Below are 19,103 nucleotides of genomic sequence, written 5' to 3'. Positions count from 1 at the left end.
GAGGAAGAGAAAGAAAAGGAAAGAACCACAGACAGGATGAGGAGGAAGTGACTCACTCAATAACATATAAAAATATAAATTAAGTAGAGTTCTGACAAGGAGACGGTGTCAACTATACCTGCCTCTGTTCTCCCAGAGAAAATTTTATTCCATTTTTATTTCTCTAGAATGGGTGACAGGGTGTGCTCTGCCCATTGTAGCTGCCTGAACGATGTGGATAACCAACTACCTTGTAGTCAGTTACAAAGTTACATGGTATATTGTCCTACAGTGGGAAAATCATATCCCTTTTCATGTTGGTCTCAAAAGTTGGATAAGTTCAGAAGACCATAAACGCAATTCTCATTGGCCTAAATAATGCTGTGTGTCCTGTGTATGAGTTTCAAAAATACAGATAAATTTAGCCCTACTGACAAATTTCATGTGCAAGAGACATGGATGTTGTTTCTCCACTGATAACACAACTCTGACAAGATCACATGGTGACATTGCAAATAATGTTCCTTCCTCATCCTGACCTATGTCACCAGTTTGCTGTGGTTGGCATAATAAGGAATTCTAAGACCCCAATCTACTAAACAGGGGAAGAATTCCTAGAGTGAGAGAGAGATGAAAGTGTGGGAAAAGGGAAAAACTTCCTAGCATTCTTCTATGACTCTGTCTCTGATGTGACATTTTTTGGACACCTTGCAGCACCTTAGAAAAGCAGTGTGGTGACATGTCAAGTAATTTCTCTGGAAATTCCTTAGGAAAGTTAAGTGGCTAGCTCTTTGTCACATGTCAGGTGAGGATTATACTGATATTCATATTATTTTTAAATCCCCTATGTTAGTGTTTTTCAACTTGTCAGCTGCAAACCACTGAGGGCTTCAGCAAAATTTTCAAAGAATCCTCAAATCCTTGTGTACATATATATTTTCTTGGTCCACAAATCAAAAGATACTGTGATTACCACTATGATCATGCAGTAGGTCTACAAAGTTGGTTGACACTTAAAAGGAGTACTCTTCTTTCTAAAATATTTAAATAAATAAAAGGAAACCATGACTATATACTTGTGGTTTCCATATTTTGAGGTTTCACAGATCAATATCAACATCATTCATTATGTTTCTCAAACTTAAAATTGCAGTCTTTCAAACCATATAAATTTAGTTTTATGGAAAACTCACTTCATGGTTCTTCCTTTCGACATTAGTGAAAGTCTTATCATGGGCCAGGACTGCTGTAAATGTGTTATCTGGGAATCTTGCTTCTTACCTTATTATTTAGAAGAAGGTAAGATATACTTTCGGAGAAGGCAATGGCAAGCCACTCCAGTACTATTGCCTAGAAAATCCCATGGATGGAGGAGCCTGGTAGGCTGCAGTCCGTGGGGTCGCTAAGGGTTGGACATGACTGAGCGACTTCATTTTCACTTTTCACTTTCACACACTGGAGAAGGAAATGGCAACCCACTCCAGTGTTCTTGCCTGGAGAATCCCAGGGACGGGGGAGCCTGGTGGGCTTCCGTCTATGGGGTCACACAGAGTCGGACACGACTGAAGTGACTTAGCAGCAGCAGCAGCAAGATATACTTTGGCCACCTCATGCAACGAGTTGACTCACTGGAAAAGACTCTGATGCTGGGAGTGATTGGGGGTGGGAGGAGATGGGGACGACAAAGAATGAGATAGCTGTTGGCATCACCTACTCGATGGACATGAGTTTGAGTGAACTCCGGGAGTTGGTGATGGACAGGGAGGCCTGGCGTGCTGTGATTCATGGGGTCGCAAAGAGTTGGACACGACTGAACTGAACTGAAGAGTTCAATGGCCTGTGAGTTGTTAGGATGGATTTCTGGAAAGGATATAAACATATGACAGTCCTTTCTCCTTCTCTGGGCTGATTTTTACCTGGCATTGCTTGTTGGTGATTATAGAGGGCCAGTTAACTCTTAGAACTGCCATCTCCAAGCTTAGCAATGGTAATGGTTAGCTCACAAGTAATTCGTGTTCTTTCTAACTTAGAAGTGACTCATCACTGTGGGCTGTGAAAGAGAGTGAAGAAGTGGGCTCTCATGGATGTTTTGCCTGCACTTCTTAATCCCTTGTTCTGCTTGAGCTAACCAAGGAGTATAACCTTAGTTAAAAAGTCAGTCTGGGCTAAGGAAAAAAAACGTGTGGCAAATACTGACATATTAGCTGACTCATTCATTCACAAATGTTTGCAGAACACCTATTCCATTTCAGACACTGCACAGCAGAGGATACAGCAACTGAAAACAAAGAACATCAGCAAAAACAATCTATGCCATGAGAAGCAGCCAGGAAATATGCCTGATCTAGAATAGGGATGATTGGTGATTCAAGATGGCGTCCCAAAGACATAACATTTGAGCTAAGTCTTGAAAACTTAATAGGGATGAGGCAGGATACTTGGTGAGCAGAGTGAAGAGCATGTGCAAACATGAAACTGCTTGACCATACCTCCCTCTCATCAGAGATTGCTGATCTTTGTATACACCCACCATCTTAAGCTGAAACCGACCCTTACCTGTCAGGGGCAGGAGCTGGGGTTGAGGGGTGGTTCTTTACCTGTCAGGAGAAATAGTTGCCCTGCTGTTGCCTTATAAGGCCTTTTCTTCTCAGCTAAGTAAGTAGTATAAACAAGGACAGGGCAACAGGGATGACTTTGCTGCAAAATACTCACATCCATGTGGCCAGGCAAAGGGCCAACGCTAATCACAGCCTCCAGCACCTGCATACCCTCAGCTGGGGGGCTCAGTTCTCAAAGAGAAAACCACATAACGCCTGTCAGCACCTTGCTGTCTGCCTTGGGACAAGGCAATCGAGGAACTTGCCTGAATGCTTCCCACATGCTCCAAGGCCTGCTTCTCCACATTTACGTGCTTTTCTGATACTGTAGTCCCAAACCCCACACAAAAGAATCTTCCGAATCTGGGATAGGAAGTGAGTGGAAATTCGAACATCTCTTAAAGTTAAAAGGAGTCACCTGTTTGACACTCAGAGACAAGTGAAGAGGTGGCTGCCCTGTTTAACAAAGGCTACCTTCAAGGCAAGCTTCCTACACAGGCGGCCTGGGCAGCTGCAAAAGACCCCATGGTCAGAAGGGCTCTCATTCTTGGTTCAATGCTCTGCTGGCATTTTCTGGAAATTATTAATACTTTGTAACAAGAAATCATTCACACATCTTCATTTTGCACTGGGATCCACAAAGTTTTCGTGAGTCCTGATAACTTTCCCCACCAAAGGTAAAATGGGGTGTCTAATCAAGGGCCTGGAGCTCTACAGGAAGGTGACATAAAAGTGTGTTATAAAACATGTGACGTGGAAGTGTGTTATAAAACAGAGAAAAATAAAATTGACAGTACAACTTTATAGTTTTAAGGAAATATAGCATTGTTTGCTAAGTTAGTCAGTCAGTTCAATTGCTCAGTCGTGTCCGACTCTTTGCGACCCCATGAATCACAGCATGCCAGGCCTCCCTGTCCATCACCAACCCCCAGAGTTCACTCAAACTCATGTCCATCAAGTCGGTGATGCCATCCAGCCATCTCATTCTCTGTCGTCCCCGTCTCCTCCCACCCCTACTCCCTCCCAGCATCAGAGTCTTTTCCAGTGAGTCAACTCGTCGCATGAGGTGGCCAAAGTATTGGAGTCCGCTTTAGCATCAGTCCTTCCAATGAACACCCAGGATTGATCTCCTTTAGAATGGACTGGTTGGATCTCCTTGCAGTCCAAGGGACTCTCAAGAGTCTTCTCCAGCACCACAGTCAGGTACCCACAATTTTTATTTTCTAAGTTTGTTTCACTTTGTTACCACTGAAATACCACTTTATTTTACTGCATTATAGACTTTACATAGTCCCTTTCTGTTTCTTTAGCCTGGAAGAGTAGCCCCAAATAGACAATTCAAAGAAACACACAAAAATGTACCACACAGTGGTCAAAGCCACAGGACTGAACTGTTTTCTCTGTACAAATTCTCACCTTGTGTCCCAACTGGTGAGAGATCACTATCCTCCTGTGTGTACCTTTCCTTTCACCACCTCTTCACTGACTGATTTGAAAAGACCCTGATGCTGGGAAATACCGAGGGCAGGAGGAGAAGGGGACAACAGAGGGTGAGATGGCTGGATGGCATCACCGACTTGATGCACATGAGTTTGGGTGAACTCCGGGAGTTGCTGATAGACCGGAAGGCCTGGCATGCTGCGATTCATGGGGTTGCAGAGTCGGACACGACTGAGTGACTAAACTGAACTTGGTAGACTACTCAATATGAGTTTAGGAGGAAAGACATTTTTCTGGGGGAAGTGGTCAGGGTTGGATATTGCAATGAATTTTGGAGCAGAAGACACAGATTCAGAATCCACAGGGGCAGAATTCTTCCACAGAAATTCTGATAGTAAATTCTTTTCAAGAGTCAAACAGGTTTCTTTGGCTAAAGCAGACTGCACAAGTCACACAATAACGTCAGTAGTGAAAGGCAAAACATCACGCAGGGCAAAGTCATTACTGGGAAGTAAGATCCAATGCAAAAGCCAACAGCACAGTTTCTAAAGATATATATAAACCATGAGTTTCTACACCTATGTGAAACTGAGTCCTCTGCTTCTGTTATTTCCTTCAGAACATTCCCTGTTTCTTCATCTGGCAAAAGTCCTGTTCAGACCTTAAGACTAAGTTCAGGCCCTATCACTACCGAGGAATCTTCCTCTAATCTTCCTTGAGCCTTCCTCACTTTCCAGTACTTCTCCTTCTGACTGAAAGGGGCTTAAGGACTGTTTCGTGTCCATGATCTCAGTGCACGCTGTGACTTCTATTAAAATGATCTATTTTAGTGCCTCTCACTCACTGGAATGCAAACTTCCTAATATTAAAAATTCTTCCTTGTTCCTATTCTGTCCTTTGCCTTGATAAGTGCTCCAGTTATTATGTATCAACATGTAATAAGTACTTAAGAATGCTCATTGAAAGTGATGTGAACATAATATATACAGGGACAATTATTTTTAATAATCTGTGTGTATAATGGCAGAAAAAAAGATACTCAGAAAACAAGAGCCTATGTGTAAAAGGTAGATAATTTTTCTACTACTGATGACCTTAGTGAGGTGTTAGAATAGACTGAATAAGCACAAGATGAATGGATTACACAACACGCCAGTCACAACCATATCTCCAAATTACTACTGAGCAAGCAAAGATAAAGACTCAGGGACATAGATGGAAGGTGGCTTCTCCACCTGTGTTTAAAAAAATGCTTCAACAAAACAGTTGAAGAGTTGATGCTTTCGAACTGTGGTGTTGGAGAAAACTCTTGAGAGTCCCTTGGACTGCAAGCAGATCCAACCACTCAATCCTAGAGGAAATCAACCCTAAATATTTATTGAAAGTACTGATGCTGAAGCTGAAAGTCTAATACTTTGGCCATTTGATATGAAGAGTCGACTCACTGTAAAAGACCCTGATGCTGGGAGAGATTGAAGGCAGCAGGAAAAGGGGACAAGATTGTTGAATGGCATCACCAACTCATGGACACGAGTTTGAGAAAACTCCAAGAGATGCTGAAGGGCAGGGAAGCCTGGAGTCTTGCAGTCCATGGAGTCGCAAAGAGTTGGACACGACTGAGTGACTGAACAACAACAACAAAACAGTGGCAAAACTAAGGATTTTCCAATCCTCCACATTTAATTCTCCGTTTTGTTTTCCCATTCATGTTAACTTTTATATTAATTTGTGCCTGCTTTCAGTGTAAGGATGTGTACATGAGTGTGTGTGAGCAAGCTCATGCATGTTATCATCTAAAAAGAAAAATTCCTGATAAAGTAACACTGATGTGAAAGGAACTGGATAGTTTTAAAAAAGTCTCTAACTCTCCCTTTTTGTTCAGTTGGATTTCATAGTAGGCTTTCTCATGAACTTTTTCTTTAAAACCAGTAAATTATTGATGAATTCCAACATCACTAGGAGATAACTTACCTCAGTTAACACTGGACAATATAATCACAGTTTCTATGTTAATTTCGTTGTTCTGTGTAGATACTCAGTGGCAGTAAAGGAAAAAATATCCAAACATTCTTGGAAAATATGAGAAAAGCAAGGTTCTAAATCTAGAATCTTCCAACTGTGTTATCAGTGCAAGACTGCCACAGTAAAAAGCAAGGCAATGACACATTTAGGTAAGAATACATAGTAGGTACAAATTATAATTACTTCATATATATTCCTTATATTTGAAAAACTCATATATTTTTCATGTGCTCAATTCTCAATATATGTTTAATGAGTACCTTATTAGAAATATTAAAAAAAATTGAAGACATACTTTGAATTTCAATGATCTTCTGTAGAGAAATAACAGCATTCGTATTTGGAGTTTGATGGAGAACATCTTCTGCAAGTGGCTCCAGCTGTAAGAACAGCAAATTATAACATGAGCAGGACATTATGACTTTGTAAGTTTGACAAAAGCAAAACTGAAACAACCTTAAAAAAAAAAAAGTTTGCTCTAAGAACTAATTAACATTTTGCTGATATCAGTTGCAAAAGTGTAGCCAGTTTTATTTTCTGTTTTGCAGCAACATAATTAAATTCCAAGGGGCTTTTCTGTTGGTCACAAAACTAATCTATGAAGTCGCTGAAGCAGGTGTGTGTCTGTATATTAGTCATATTTAAAAACCGGAGTTACTTGTGTAATTTTTGTAGGTTCCTCACAGAACTAATTCCATCATGTGGGTACATGCGGCTGGGCCCTGCAGACAAAACCTCAGGGAAGCTGAAGTAGACAGAAGGTGGGAAGTCTATTATCCATACTTTCGCAGTGCTTTTGCATCTAACTACCTTATATATTTGGATATGTCACAGTAGAAAGCCACGAGACATAGCTGCTCTTGTTCAACTGCTACTGAATACATAGTAGCGAAAAATTTCAAATATTTTACCAAAGATAAAATAACTGTACACTTTCATTAGGCTTCCACTGTATTCACATCTATGCAGATACCGATGTGGAAGCACAGGACAAATTCCTGTCTTGCAAATCTATCCTGATCTTCTGGAATAACACTGATTTTTCATGGGGAAGCTCAGCAAATATTGTTTTGCAAGAAATGAAGAAGAGCTTTAAGTAATTTATGGAGTGTTCTGGCAGAACGAAATCTCATGATGCATCCCTGGGGAATACCTTGGTGATATGGCTTGGTGTGGAGCAGGACAAACTGCACAGCCAGAGCGCCTGCAAACAGAATAGCTATCTTGCTATTGTGTCCCAGAAAGCAAGGAAAGGAATAGTAAAAAAGGGACTGACAACCACAAACAAGCTTTTTTGGTAAATTTAAAGCTAGTAGTCTCAAATATACCAAACTATTATAAGGCAGGAATGGGAAATGATGTCATTAGACATTGTGCTAAACCATGAATTCATCTATATCCCTTCATCTGCAGGAAAAAAAAAAAAAGAATATAAAAAACTCCAGGATTCCAAGTTTCCACAGCATATGTGAGTGAATCTTCCCCCCAGGGTCTCTCTGAATTGATTATTCTATACTTCAGTCATGGGATCTGCAACAATAGCACCTTTCTTCCAGATGCCATAGGATAGCAGACTAGCTCAGGGATATTTATATGTGGGTAGATTCACTAAATATAACTTTCCAGGGTGTTTTTCTTAGCTGCCTAAGAAAAACTTTTAAAACATCAAAAGGTTACTTGCAATACAGTTTGGCAAGAGGGGAAAGAAAAAAAGCCCCACAATCAGTGAAACGTTCTGCAGTTTTAAACACTTAAAATTGGTTAAAAATCATTTTTTAAAAATTTGGTATTTCAGATAGTATCTTAAAAAAATATGTTACCCTAGTAACACCCTCTTAACTCAGAGGAACTCCTGAATCATAAACGGAAGGTTACTTGGAAAACTCTTACTCAAGAATTAGACAGAGTTGAGCTACCTTGCTCATAATCTTTCCTTTCACTTCTGTCTCGGGGCTTAGAGAAAACTTTTTAATAGAAATCAGGTAGACTTTTCTAATAAAACGTTCTGAAATATCATTCTTTGTTCGAATACTTAAGAACAAAGGCACAATGTTGTATCAGCATATTTGGTTCTTAAAAAAGCTTTCCTGCAACTTGAGGGTGAAAATGCTGACAAACTGAAAGGCGCTAGCTACTGGAATGAAAGCTACAGGCAGAGCATTAATGTGAAAACCTCATTTCTGGAATGCTCTCACATTAGGTCTGTGGGCTATTTTTAGGACTTAGGTTATGTAGAAAATAAAGGTGATTCAGGGTGTTAAGAGTAAAAATACAAACAACCCTAAACCCCCAATTTGGAATAATCAGTTAGATACGATAAAGTTGTGTCTATTTATGAAAGTAACCTAGAGAATTAAGGCAATTACATTGATAATTTAAGCCTCCCAAACTGTTTTCCTGCATGTTTTAGGTGAATGTCATTTAGAGGATTTAACCTTCAGTAAATTGCCCAATTTGTTTCATTTTGAATGTATACACATAGAGTTGAATTCACAGAGTTCTCAATGTAGGTTTTTTATTTTTTCTCTAGTAGCTCTGCCGAGAAGGCAATGGGTAATACTCTCAGGTGGCAAGACGGCAAGCAACATTTAGATTCTGTTTTCATAAAATTAAAACTTTGTCGAGAGGACCACAGAATTGAGTTATCTTCTCTAGAAGAGTTTGCTGATTTAATAATTCACTATTATAAACACTAAAACATGTGACTAAAGAATCTATTTTATAAATATTTATGAGTATTGGTCATTATTAGTAAATTCTAATAACTAGCTGTAATAAAATGTTAAATAGTCATATTTTATAAATTTGGAGAAAAAAGAATATAAAGCTGTATTATGTATTTAGTTTGGCTGATAATATGTAGCAAAAATACTGGCAATGAGGCTACTCAATGTTAGTAAGAACTATTAAAAGATAAATAAGGAAATATTGCAATAATTTATGCAAACCCAAGAACTTCTTCATGTTTTATACTAGATAAAACAGATGCAGATGTAGGAAATATCACACAACTATCCAGCCATCTTTGTTGTACAATTCCATCAAGCAATAATAGTTGTAAGATACACTAGATGATTTTAACACAACTTCTTGATATTTGAAGCTCTCATCTAGATTTCCTATATCTAAAGCTTAAATGCAATCATTACAGCAATTCTTTATATAGATTTCAGACTCAATACAGGGATATTTATTTTTCTGTATCTTTTATAGAAAGTTACAATACTGTATTAATATAATTCAGATGTTTGTTAAGTTGCACATACCATGTAATTTGTAAGTACTACAGCTATTTTAATGCACCATAAAAGTTGTGGCCATTATAATGTTGTGAATAACTTTCAGATTCCTTAGAACCAGATCATTTAAAATATCAAAAATCATTTTAGCTGGCACTAATGGAAATAGGCAAGGGTATCCTTGGAGAAGCTCAAAACTTACTTTGTACTTAAGAGCCAAGGAAATCATCTCTATTATTTTCATGATTCAGAAAAGAACAGAAACAAAAAGCTAATCAGATTTTACAAAATATAACAGGTACGTGAGGATAGATGCACACATCAATCAAGCAAACGATCTACTAACTAATCTTAGCTTTTATATTACATTTATGCCAAGTATTTTTACACTCTTATACCTTTATTCTGTTCCCTCTGAATTTTATTTTCCCCATCCTTCTTTGAACTGAAATCTTTCTAAAAAATTCAAGGACACAAACACTGCCTGCTCTGGATTCTTTTCTAAAATCCTCTGATAGAGCAAACTGCTTCCACCTCCTTGTCTCCTTTGCACACAAATACTCTGGTTTACTCAACACACAGTACTGTAATCAGCCATGTGTGTCATACTCTATTTCGTTGTAACCAATGTAAAGGCAAAGATAGGGCCTAGTATATAATAGGCATTTTTTTAAAAAGTTGAATGAATGGAGAAAGGATTAATTGAAAGAAAACATGGGAAAAAAGAAAACAAGTTAAAGTGTTAGTCACTCAGTCATGTCCGACTCTTTGAAACCCCATGGACTGCAGTCTTCCAGGCTTCTCTGTCCATGGAATTCTCCAGGCAGGAATACTGGAGTGGGTTCCTATCTTCTTCTCCAGGAGATCTTTCCGACCCAGGGACTGAACTCAGGTCTTCTGCATTGAAGGCAGATTCTTTAATGTCTGACCCACCAGGTACCCTCAAAACATGGGGAGATAGCCTTTAGGTGGCTTTCCAAAATCAACTGACCTAAATGGAGCAGATTCTTCCTCTTAGTTGCCTGCCATAATCAGGGCATGTTTTTAGACTAAAAGAGCAGGAAAATCAAGAAAGATAATTCATTTTTAAATCAAAATAATTGATTTTAACTGATTTTTAAATTAACTAATTTTGTTAAACTTACTAATTCTAATAATGTATAAATGATTTTGTACAGGATTTCTAAATATACAGTCATATTCTATGAATAATGATTTATTTATGCCACTTCAATCTTACTATTTTTAAATTTCTTTTTCTTACCCTATCGCACTGTCTGGGACCACAAATATAATGGTAAAATGAAGCAGTAAAAACAGGCACCTTTGTCATGTTTTTTATTTCAAAGAAAAATTCTCAGATTCCACCTTTAAATTTGATGCATACTATAGAATGTCTGTAGATATCCTTTATCAAGTTAATAAATTTTCCTTTTATTCCCAGTTTACCAAAAGTAGTTCATAATTCAGTGTTTAATTTTTCAACTAATTTTTAAACATCTATTGAAATGGCCACATTTCTTCTTCATCCCCTTAATGTGGTAAATTATAACAAATAATTTTGGAATGTTAATATGTTACATTTGTGGCCTAAACACAATTATGGGTTTTTAAGATAATGATGAACTACTAATATTTTGTATAGGGTTTTAAGTACTATATTTATGAGCACAATTTTCCTGTAATATTCTTTTCTTATAAAGTTCTTTTCAGATTGGGTATCTATATTATACTAGTTTCAAAAAAACAGCTGTGAAATATTATTTTCCCATCTTTCCCTTTAGTATAAAGCAATATAAATTATTAGCAGAATGCACTGATGAAGCCATATGGGTCTCATGTTTTCTGTAGGTATATTTAGTATTGATGATTCAATTTTTTTTAATTATAGTATTGTTCAAGTTTTCTTTTTGATTCAGGTTTTGCAAGCTTATATTCTTACAAGGATTTTTCCGTTTCAAATAGAATTTCAATTTTCTTTTACATGAGGTTTTTTAAAAACAATTCTCTTATAATCCTTTTACTACACTAAAATCTCTAGTAAAGTTCCCTTTTTCATTCAGAGAGCTGGTAATATAGGATTTCTCTTTCAACCAATCTTTGCAGAGTTCTATCAATGTTGAGAACTATTTCAAAGAACTAAAATTTGACATTTTTAATCTTATAGTATTGTATGCTTTTTATTTTGTTTCTTTATATTCATTCACTCACTTCATGTTTAATTTGTGCTTTGATTTTCTAATTTCTTGAGTTCTGTGTTTCTGTCTGTAATTTTAAGCTTTCTTTCAATATATGCATTTAAAGCTTACATTTGTCTGTAAATTCAGGTTATAGTTCCATCATCATTCAGCTCAAAATACTAATTTTTACCATGATTTTTTTTGACACATGAGAGACTGTATTTTGAAATCTCCAAATACAGGAGATTTTCTATTTGTCTTTTTATTTCAAATTATACAACCACTTTATTTTTTAGTCTTATTTTATACTTCATGTTTTTATTTTGTATTCATCAGTATTTTATTTTTCATTTTATTGTAAGAACACTTATAATGAGATCTAACTACTTAACACATTTTTTAAGTATGCAATACATTATTACTTACTATAGGTACAACATCGTAGAGGGAAACTCTGGAGCTTATTCATCTTGCTTGATGGAATCTTATGCCCATGGATTAATAAATCCCCAATTGCCCTTCTCCTCACCCCCTGTACCACCATTCCACTCTTTGATTTTATGGATTTAATTATTTTATATACCACATAAGTGGAATCATGCAATGTATGTCTTTTTGCAACTGGATTATTTCACTTGACATAATGTCTTCAAGGTTTATCCATGTTGTTGCATAGTGCAGAATTTCCTTCCTTTTAAACACTGACTAGTAGTCCATTGTGTGTATCTATTACATTTACTTATCCAGTCATCTGTCAATGGACATTTAGCTGGGTCTATATCTTGGCTATGGTGGATAGCACTTCTGTGTTCATAGTGCTAGTTATCTCTTTGAGATCCTGATTTTGATTCTTTTGAATAAATATCCAAAAGTGGGATTGCTGGGTCACATGGTAGTACTCCATTTAACTTTGTGCGGGTCCTCTCTACTCTTTCCCATAGCAGCTGCACCATTTTGTATCTTCACTGACAGAGTGCAAAAGTTATACTTTCTCCATGTACTTGCCAACACCTGTTGTCTTTGTTTTTTTTTTCCTTAATAATGTTGTTCAGTCGCTCAGGTGTATCCAACTCTTCGCAACTCCATGGACTGCAGCACGCCAGGCTTCCCTGTCCTTCACTGTCTCCAGAGTATGCTCAAACTCAGTTCCATTGAGTCGGTGATGCCATCCAACCATCTCATCCTCTGTCACCCCATTCTCCTCCTGCCTTCAGTCTTTCCCAGCATCAGGGTCTTTTCCAGTGAGTTGGCTCTTTATATCAGGTGGCCAAAGTACTGGAGCTTCAGCATCAGTCCTTCTAGTGAATATTTAGGGTTGATTTCTTTAGGATTGACTGGTTGGAAATCCTTGCAGTCCAAGGGACTCTCAAGAGTCTTCTCTAGCACCACAGTTCAAAAGCATCAAGTCTTTGGAATTCATCCTTCTTTATGGTCCAACTTTCACATCCATACATGACTACTGGAAAAACCGTAGCCTTGACTATACGGACCTCTGTTGTCAAAGTAATGTCTCTGCTTTTTAATATGCTGTCTAGGTTTGTCACAGATTTTCTTCCATACATACAAGTTAGCAAGCGTCTTTTAATTTCATGGCTGCAGTTACCAGCTGCAGTGATTTTGGAGCCCAAGAAAATAAAGTCTGTCACTGTTTCCATTTTTTATAATAGTCATCCTGATATTCTGACACATGGAAGTGATATCTCATTGTGGTTTTGACATACTTTTCCCTGATTAGTGATGCTAAGCGTTTTTTATATAACTGATGGCGATTTGTATTAACATATCTTTTTTGGAGAAATGTCTATTCAAGTCCTTAGTGCATTTAAAAATCAGGTTTATTATATTTTGGTATTGAGCTGTTAAGTGTTCCTTATATAATTTGGATATGAACACCTTATCAGATATACAGTGTGCAAATATTTTCTCCCATCTACAGTTTGTCTTTTTTCTCTGTTAATTCTCTTTTTTGTTGTACAGAGGCTTTCTAGTTTGATGCAGTCCCACTGGCTTGTTCTGTTGTCAGTGCTTTTGGCATCATATCCATGAAATTATTGTTAAGAGCAAAGTCATGAAACTTAACCTTTATTTTCTTTTTAGGATTTATATAGTTTGAGGTCTTGTTATTTAACTCTTACCAGTTTATTTTTGTGTACGGAGTAAGATAAAGGTTCAGTTTCATTCTTTTACAAGTGGATATCTAGCTTCCCCAATGTCATTGTTCAAGAGACTATCCTTTCTCTATTTTGCATTCCTGGCACTCTTTTGAAGATCAGTTGACATATATGTGAGGATTTATTTCTATTTTGATTACTGTAGCTTTGTAATTTTTTTGAAATCAGGATACATGAAGCTTCCAACTTTGCTCCTCTTTCTCAAGATTGCTTTTTTGTGTTTTTTTCTGATTACATATGAACTTTAGAATTTTTTTTCTATTTCTGTAAAAAAATGCTATTGGGACTTTGATAGGAATTGTAATCCAATCTCTAGCTCACTTTGGACAGTATGGACATTTTTACAATATAAAGTCTTCTAATCCATGAATGTGGGATATCTATTTATGTTATGTAATATAAATTCTAGTTTAGTTTCACTATGATATTATACTCTGCACAAAATCTCCAATACTTTGGCCACCTCACACAAAGAGTTGACTCATTGGGAAAGACTTTGAAGCTGGGAGGGATTGGGGGCAGGAAGAGAAGGGGACGACAGAGAATGAGATGGCTGGATGGCATCACCGACTGGATGGACATGAATTTGAGTGAACTTCGGGAGTTGGTGATGGACAGGGAGGCCTGGCGTGCTGCGATTCATGGGGTCACAAAGAGTCGGACACGATTGAGCGACTGAACTGAACTGACATGCAAAAATACATAAGAATCTTGTCTAGACAGCAAAAAATCAGCATAATCTTACACCTATATTTCCATAGTATGCTGCTGCTAAGTCGCTTTGGTCGTGTCCGACTCTGTGTGACCCCATGGACGGCAGCCCACCAGGCTCCCCCGTCCCTGGGATTCTCCAGGCAAGAACACTGGAGTGGGTTGCCATTTCCTTCTCCAATGTGTGAAAGTGAAAAGTGAAAGTGTATAGAAAGCTCAAAAATGTATACAAAATTAACCAGTATTTTGTTTAGGCATACAAACATATGAGGCAAAACTAAAGAAAAGCTGGACAATAATTAGCACAAAATTCAAAGCTTTGATTAAGACCTGACAGGGTCCCACAGGGGATATGAAAGTATTTCTTTCTCTTCAAGTAGGTGGTGGGTAGAGAGTTGTTCATTGCATTGTGATTCTTTATATATTGCACATATTTAATAAATGTTCTTTTGAAACTGCTCAATATTTGGTAAAAACATATAAACAATAAAACAATAAAAAGCAAAAGTCTACACAACTACTGCCATTATTATATCTAAACGAAATATTTTAAAAGTAATATATTGTTCAGTCATTTATAATCATCTACTTTTGTGTGGTCTGGCACATTATTTCCTGATATCTATGAGACTATGGCAGCGTTTAAATACTGCTAAAAATAAAAAGATGGCAGAACCAAAAAAAAAAAAAAAAAAGAAATTTAATGAAACTTGTATTACATCCACAAATATAATCTATTTTTGAAAATTTTACAAGTGTCCATGAAAAGAATGATATTCTGCGGTTACTGGGTATAGCCGATTATATATTTCAATTAAGGCATGTTTATTGAGGTGCTTAAATCTTACACATACTCCCCTTTTTACTGTTTACCAGCTACTGAAAGAGGTATCTTAAAGTCTATCACTATGATTGTGGTGTTAATTATTCCTTCCATTTGTTTCATTCAATGTTTTCTTGGTATGTTTTGAAGCTCTGTTATTAAATTATAACTTTGAATTTTTTATCTTACCAGTTAATAGTATTTGAACTGTGAACCGTCTATCTCTAGTTGGTTGTTTTTATTTTGTCTTAAAGTTCACTTAACTGATACTGGTTTAGCCATGTAAGTTTTCCTTTGTACATTTCTGTAGTTTAACTTTTTCTTCACTTTTTATATTCCAACTTTCTTTGTCATTATATCAGAGGAAGTGTGCCTTTTAACAACATTTTTATTAATATGTGAGAAGCTCTGCCTTTAATGGTGAACCAAATCCATATATTTGTGTGGCTCAGACAGTAAAGAATCTGCCTGCAATGCAGGAGACACAGGTTCAATCCCTGGATTGGGAAGATCCCCTGGAGAAGGGAATGGCTACCCATTTCAGTATTCTTGCCTGGAAAATGCCATGGACAAGTGACTGGTGGGCTACAGTCCACAGGGTTGCAAAGAGTTGGACACAACTGAGTGACTAACACTTGTGTATGAAATTGCACAAGGTTATTCTAAAATTGCATACAAAACCACGGAGGGGATAAATGTAACCAAGACTGCCTTGAAGAAAAACAAACTGGGAGATTTCTTCTACTACATATCAAGATTTCCTATACCACTATGAAACAAAGACAGTTCGAGAATGTCACAAGGATAGAAAATGAGACCTGTGGAGAAGTCTAGGGTCTCCATGTATATATGTAGAAAGACACCACTGCTGACCCATAAGAAATGAATGGTCTTTCAATATATGGTACTGCTGCTGCTGCTAAGTTGCTTCAGTTGTGTTCGACTCTGTGTGACCCCATAGACGGCAGCCCACCAGGCTCCCCCGTCCCTGGCATTCTCCAGGCAAGAACACTGGAGTGGGCTGCCATTTCCTTCTCCAATGCAGGAAAGTGAAAAGTGAAAGTGAAGTCGCTCAGTCTTGTCCGACTCTTAGCGACCCCATGGACTACGGCCTACCAGGCTCCTCCACCCATGGGATTTTCCAGGCAAGAGTACTAGAGTGGGTTGCCATTGCCTTCTCCATATATGGTACTAGATTAACTATATATTCACATTAAATAACCTTATGTACCCCAATGTTCATTGCAGCACTATTCACAATAGTCAGGACATGGAAGCAAACTAAACATCTTATCAACAGAGGAATGAATAAAGAAGATATGGCACATATATACAATGGCACATTATTGTTGTTGTTTGGTCACTAAGTCATGTCCGACTCTTTTGTGACCCCAAGGACTTTAGCCTGTCAGGTTCCTCTTTCCATGGGATTTCCCAAGCAAGAATACTAGAGTGGTCCTTTTCAAGGGGATCTTCCTGACTCAGGGATCGAACCTGCTTCTCCTGCATCAGAAGGCAGATTCATTACCACTGAGCCATCTAGGAAGCCTGCACAATGGCATATTACTCGGCAATAAAAAAGAACAAAATAATGCCATTTGCAACAACATGGATGCACTTGAAGAGACTGTCATACTGAGTAAAGTAAGTCAGAGAAAGACAAATATCATATATCACTTATATGTGGAATCCAAAAAAAAGGGTACAAATAAAATTATTTATAAAACATAAGTAGAATCACAGATGTAGAAAACAAACTTATGGTTACCAGGCGGAGGGGGAAGAGGGACAAATTGGGAGATTGAGACAAACATACACACCCACTGCTGTATATAAAATAGATAACTAATAGGACATGCTGTATAGCACAGGGAACTCTACTCAATGCTCTGTATTGGCATAAAAGCAATTATCCTTCAATTAAAAAAAATAAATTTTTAAAAAGTGAATACATGTATAACTGATTCACTTGGCTGTACACCTGAAATTAACACAACATTGTAAATCACCTATAGTACAAGAAAAAGTTTTTAAAAAACTTAACTTCTATGCTATGCTATATACATATTCAATTCCTGAAGAACTGTGCATCTAAATGTTCAAGCAAAATCTTTAAGAAGAGATTAGAGAATACGTTCAGGATTTGGAATATACAGAAAGAATACAAAAAGAATTAATCCTAAAGGAAATGATTGATAAAAGTAATTTTCAATGTAGTACTACTTATCAATGTACACGATTAAGAAGGTGAAAAGACAGACAAAATATTTCAACATATGAAACCAACAACAGACTCTACAAAGAGCTGCTTAAATCAGTGTCTGAAAGTAAACAAAAAACCTGAATAGGCTCTTCAATAAGTAAAAAAGTGAAAGTGTTAGTCCCTCAGTTGTGTCTGACTCTTTGCAACCACATGGACTACAGCCTGCTAGGCTCCTCTATCCTTGGAATTCTCCAGGCAAGAATACTGGGGTGGAAAGCTATTCCCTTCTCCAGGGGATCTTCTCAACCAAGGGATCAAACCTAGGTCTCCCAAATTGCAGGAAGATTATTTACCAGCTGAGCCACTAGGGATGTACAAGTAATAAACAGAAGAGATGCTTAAATTCGTTAGTATTCTGGAAAAGCAAGGCCACGATTATATATACTACTATACAGACGCAACGCAAGAGACATCGAGGTTGTATATTGTCACCCTGCTTATTTAACTTATATGCAGAGTACATCATGAGGAACGCTGGGCTGGAAGAGGCACAAGCTGGAATCAAGATTGCCGGGAGAAATATCAATAACCTCAGATATGCAGATGACACCACCCTTATGGTAGAAAGTGAAGAGGAACTCAAAGGCCTCTTGATGAAAGTGAAAGAGGAGAGTGAAAAGGTTGGCTTGAAGCTCAACATTCAGAAAACGAAGATCATGGCATCTGGTCCCATCACTTCATGGGAAATAGATGGGGAAACAGTGGAAACAGTGTCAGACTTTCTTTTTTTGGGCTCCAAAATCACTGCAGATGCTGATTGCAGCCAGGAAATTAAAAGATACTTACTCCTTGGAAGGAAAGTTATGACCAACCTAGATAGCATATTAAAAAGCAGAGACATTACTTTGCCAACCAAGGTCCGTCTAGTCAAGGCTATGGTTTTTCCCGTGGTCATGTGTGGGTGTGAGAGTTGGACTGTGAAGAAAGCTGATCACTGAAGAATTGATGCTTTTGAACTGTGGTATTGGAGAAGACTCTTGAGAGTCCCTTGTACTGCACGGAGATCCAACCAGTCCATTCTAAAGGAGATCAATCCTGGGTGTTCATTGGAAGGACTGATGCTAAAGCTGAAACTCCAATACTTTGGCCACCTCATGCGATGAGTTGACTCACTGGAAATGAGTCTGATGCTAGGAGGGATTGGGGGCAGGAGGAGACGGGGATGACAGAGAATGAGATGGCTGGATGGCATCACCGACTCGATGGACATGAGTTTGAGTGAACTCTGGAAGTTGGTGATGGACAGGGAGGCCTGGCGTGCTGTGATTCATGGGGTCGCAAAGAGTCGGACACGACTGAGTGACTGAACTGAACTGAACTGATACTGCCAATAAAAATGTCTAAAATTTAAAAAGTCTGCTGATGCCAAGATTTGGTGGGATACAGAATAATGGAAATAGGTATTATGCTGCTGATAGAGTATGAATTGTGACAACCCACATGGAAAGCAGTTTGGTATTTTCTACAAAAAAATAAATATATGCATACTTCATGACCCAGCAATAATTCTACCTTTCGATATATACTCAACAAAAATGTGTGTTCAAATGTACCAAAAAGATATATAAAATGTCTATCACATCATTGTTACTAATGGTCCCTAAACTAAAAAAATTCCCTATATTCATTAAAAGTAGAATAGATAAATAAATCATGACATTGTCCTGGAAATTCTTTT

The 19,103-nt window shown here is 37.6% G+C and overlaps 1 protein-coding gene across 1 annotated transcript in view; it reads right to left on the bottom strand.

The window, feature by feature from the left end:
- LOC148778308 (histone deacetylase 9-like) overlaps window positions 1–19,103 on the bottom strand; it is a 189,405-nt gene that overhangs the window by 36,299 nt on the left and 134,003 nt on the right. The window contains exon 6 of the mRNA XM_088833608.1: window positions 6,334–6,418. Coding sequence (XP_088689734.1) covers window positions 6,334–6,418 — 85 coding nt within the window. The remainder of the gene's footprint in view (window positions 1–6,333; window positions 6,419–19,103) is intronic.

The sequence above is a fragment of the Moschus berezovskii genome, chromosome 3, assembly GCF_049115385.1.
Source record: "Moschus berezovskii isolate FMDL1 chromosome 3, NW_MosBer_1.0, whole genome shotgun sequence".
In the NCBI taxonomy this organism is placed as follows: Eukaryota; Metazoa; Chordata; class Mammalia; order Artiodactyla; family Moschidae; genus Moschus; species Moschus berezovskii.
This window is presented reverse-complemented; position numbering and strand designations above follow the sequence as displayed.